The 4,314-nt window shown below is 44.2% G+C and overlaps 1 protein-coding gene across 2 annotated transcripts in view; it reads right to left on the reverse strand.

Moving 5' to 3' along the window:
- Positions 1–2,330: 2,330 nt before the first annotated feature.
- LOC123143768 (auxin-responsive protein SAUR50) overlaps positions 2,331–4,314 on the reverse strand; it is a 4,761-nt gene continuing 2,777 nt past the window's right edge. The window contains exons 3-5 of one of the 2 annotated variants that reach the window (XM_044562748.1): positions 4,167–4,304; positions 3,879–4,003; positions 2,331–3,614 (exon numbers count right to left, since the gene is read on the reverse strand). In XM_044562748.1, coding sequence (XP_044418683.1) covers positions 2,759–3,136 — 378 coding nt within the window. In that variant the 5' untranslated portion in view covers positions 3,137–3,614; positions 3,879–4,003; positions 4,167–4,304 and the 3' untranslated portion in view covers positions 2,331–2,758. The remainder of the gene's footprint in view (positions 3,615–3,878; positions 4,004–4,166; positions 4,305–4,314) is intronic. The other variant, XM_044562749.1, reaches the window with a different exon arrangement.

The following is a 4,314-nucleotide window of genomic DNA, read 5'->3' on the forward strand; positions in this document are numbered from 1 at the left end:
GGGACGCGAGGAGGAGAGGGGGGTCAGCGGCGCTATTTAAGGGCGCCGGGGCGAGGTGGTGGCGTGGGCGAGGGGGCAGAGGAGGCGGCGGCGCGGCAGACTCCGGGGAGGAGTCCCCGTCGGAGACGGCAGGGATGGCGGTGGCGGGCTGGGCCGCGGCCTGGCGAGATGCTGGGCCGGCCCAGTCGACGGGAGTTCTTTTTAAAAAAACATTTTTCCAGATAAATAAATAATAAAAACCAAAATAAATAAAAATATTATATAGGCATATAATATATCAAAATTTTCAAAAAAAGGTTTTCCATTACGTGAACATTTTTCTAACATCAAATAAAATCCACACAAATTTAGATAAAGCAAAGAGTGCTACTGTTGCAATAAAACCCAATAAAAATCATTTTAAAAATACCAAAATTAATTAAAATTTATTTCTCTCCAATTTTCTAATGTGGGGAATCATTTTACCCTAATTTCCATATATTTTATTTTTGGAGAAAAATAATTTGAATAAAATCCAAATAACTCCAAATTGAAAATAATTTCAAAGGGACTTTAAATTTGATTCTTTTAAACTTCCAACTCATATTTCATATGTTTTGAAGAAGTCATTTTATCTTCTCTCATGAAAATCATTGAGTTGCATAAAGTTTCTGAATTGAAAAAATATTTCCAAATAAAATTCAAATCTTTTCAAAACCCTTTTTATTTATTTAAATGGAAGAAGTTATGTCATCTTCTCTCCAGGGTTTTGTATTTGAAAAGAATTTGAATTCAAGTAGATCATAAAGCAAAGATGAAAGTTTGGGAAAGTCCTTTTATTCCCTCTCATTTAACTTTCAAAAGTTTCAAATTTCACTCAACTTCACACAATCGATCAAGCAATCAATCATAACTATCTATTTATTATAATATTTCAAAATTTAGAATTTTAGGATGTTACAGTACTGACTGCAAGTTTGAAGATCAACTGAGACACATGGAGTTGACATCTCATTATTTCATATTCGCAAAGAAAGCAACCAAAGTGTGGACAGATTACAGAGGTCAAACTATTCCTTACATATGAAACTGAAGAACAAAGAATAAGTGAATTATTATTTATGCAGGGTTTTTTCTATACTTCATTTTTACTCAAAAAGAATGCGGCTCGCAGAAGCTCATCTATTACAACAGTTCAAGGGAGTCCATGTGTCAGGAAGCAATTTAATAATATGTCTGTACTACTAAGTTAAAGCATCGACTTCCCTTGAACTGCTGCAGATCCATTGAATGGTTGTTTAAGCAAATCAAGACGGAAACATTGGGCACTGTCTACATGGTAGGAACCAAAGTTTGGAGATCAACTCGGACACTTGGAGTTGACATCTCATTATCACAAGTGCTGAGCAAGAAATCAAACAAGTGTGAACAGAATGAGGAAGTATGTACAATACTTGCCCGCTTCAAGGTCGCCTACTTACGTGGGAAGTGGGAAGGAGACGCCGGGGGAGTGCTTGCTTGGCCTCCAATCTTCCGCCGAGGGAGATGGATCACATGACGCCCTCAGCAAATCATGGAAGAAGGTTCCAAACCACGACGAGGGGAGACACTTCAGACAGATGCTGAGAGAGACGCCATCTCAGGAGCACCGAGGGCAGAGTCCGCACCAAGGGTCGTGAAGCTATCCCCTCCCCTCCGTGCCAACTTGGCCAAGATTATGCATTTTGGGGCTCAACTTTGGTTCCCGCAAAGCACATTGTCCACGGGCGTGCACCGTCCTTGCCACCGGCAAAGCACATGCTATCCCAAGGAGCACGCGGCGACTGAACTGAAGACGCACCCAAGAGTTCACTCAAGATGGAAGGGCAGCGGTCCATGAGAGGAGCCAAGAGAACAAGCAGCTAACAGACTGAATAATTTTACCATGTACTGTACTATGTATTCTCTTCCCATGTGTAAACTGCACGCCGTCTTCCCTCCTTTTCCTGGAGCTCTCAACATTTCAAGTCTCAAAAACAAGTTGCAAGACAGTAGACAATGCTGCAATATTCTTTCTGTGGTACATCAACAGAGCACATGTGTCAAGAACCAATTGGACAACAAGAGAGGTGCTAGTTTAGAGCATCCAAATATCTCGAGGGAGCCAGCAAGCAGTTTAACAAGGCATCTGTGCAGACTGTGCTAGGTTAAACCATTGACTTCACTTGAACTGTTTCTGATTTAGTAGTGTTGAATACTAGCTGCTTCATAAGTAAATCAGGACAGAACTATTGGATACTGGCTACATGGCGCATACGAACACAAGTTTGAAGATCAACTGAGACACATGGAGTTGACATCTCATTATTGCATATTCGCAACAACAACAAAAGACATCTCATTATTGCAAGTGTTGAGCAAGAAAGCAACCGGAGTGTGGACAGATTACAGAGGTCAAACTATCCCTTACATACGGAACTGAAGAACAAAGAATAAGTGAATTATTATTTATGAAGGAGTTTTTACCTAAGATAAGATACTTATTTCGAATCCTTCAATTTTTACTCAAAAAGAATGCGGCTCCTTCATTACGCCCTCTTATACAAACCGCCGAAGCTCATCGAAGCTCGTAGACGATGAACTCTTCCTCCTCTTCTCCTTCAAAGAATCAAGAACCATGAATGGAACAAATAATGGACAAGTTAAGCTCATCAGTGACGAACGCTTTCTCCTCTTCCCCTCAGAAGAACCAAGAACCAAGAATGGGAACAAATGGACGACGAAAAGCAAGTGGCCACCATCATGTGCACAAGATCCCATGCTCCGAAGAGGAGTAGGACACTGCCTCCTTCTTCCCGCCCACAAGCCTCAGGATGCCCTCAAACACCTCGACATCGCAGGGGATCCTCAGGGCGCCCTCATGCCGGAACCCGAACTCCTCCTCGGCCTCCCTGAGCAGCTCCTCGAACGCCCAGTGCCCGAGGTACTCCGTGGGGATGACGAACCTCCTCATCTCCTCCCCGACGCACACCGCAAAGAAGCCCCGCGGGACGCCGGCGCCACCGCCGTGCCTGCTGCCGGCCTTGGGCGCGAGCGCGAGCCGCTTCCACTTCCTGAGGAGCTGCTGCAGCCTCACGATGTCCCTGATCTTGTTGCTCGCCCTGCCTTGCTCCCCCATTGCCAGTGTGTGTGCGTGTGTGGGTGTGGGTGTGGGTGGGTCTCTTGTCTCAGGCTGCTGCTGCTGCTGCCTCCTTAGCCTGGTGCAAAGACTTGTAAAGGGACTGACAATATATAGGGGGTTGGATTGGACGAGTGTTGAGTCGCGGGTTAGCGTGTTCAACGGGTTAGCTCTGATGTACTAATCAATGGCTTGATACGAGGCTTTGTTTAAGCCTGGGAGCTCAGTTTTATATGCTCTGCTCTTAGGATGACACTAAACTAATGCAAAGCGAAACAACGGGCCGGCACCACTAGTTTTTGGAGTTCTTTGCTTTCTTCATCAGAGTACCTGTAACTACCATAGTAAGCAAATGTAGTGCACACTCTGAAGGACTCTACTCCCTTCTGCAGTGAAACCAGAAGCACTTACTTTTCTTCCACTTCACTGGTTCGACATGTGTTTGCACGGGAGAAGGTAAGCTCAGCACCATGCTGCCCTAAAAGAGGGAGAAAGAAAAGGTTACAAGGATAAACATATTATTTGGCTACTTGCTGAAGAAAGTAAAACAAGTATTAGCTACAGCTAGGAACTAGGGTATCATCGCTCATGTCATCTGATCAACTGCACTTGGTCCAGGTAAAGGCAAGGAATGTTCAGTGCGAAACCAATGAAAGGTTCCTGACGTTTTGGACACGGCCACTGGATTTTATTCTATATTTGTGAAGAGGTTGTTCTTTCAATATCATGTCAGAAACCTGACCTCTCAAAGTGCGATCCAACTGATGGAAGATTCTCTCATCCCCTGCTAATGATGAGCAATCAGCGCCCGCTCTGCTCCGCTTATCTGAGCAACCACCACCATGATTTGCCTCGACCTCATCATTGCTGCAAAGCCAAATAACAGTTCATGTATCGGAAAAGGACTGCTCTAGTCCTAGCTTTAGGTGGCAGCGCGAACTGCCCGTCTACTCTTGCAGGTTTTAGTGTTTGACTCTGAAACAAAAAGGTGCTTGTGGAATAGTATATTGACGGTTTTGGATTTGCTTACTCCTCTGTTTTCCTTCTGGTAATCATTCACGGATTTGGGAGTTATTGCGTCGATGTCAGTGTTCAAACGTCACGATATTCTGTAATTCCCATATTTAGTTAGCTCCTGAAGCCTCGGTTCCGCTGCATCCATGTTCACCTGAAAAGGA

Source organism: Triticum aestivum, chromosome 6D, assembly GCF_018294505.1.
Source record: "Triticum aestivum cultivar Chinese Spring chromosome 6D, IWGSC CS RefSeq v2.1, whole genome shotgun sequence".
In the NCBI taxonomy this organism is placed as follows: domain Eukaryota; kingdom Viridiplantae; phylum Streptophyta; class Magnoliopsida; order Poales; family Poaceae; genus Triticum; species Triticum aestivum.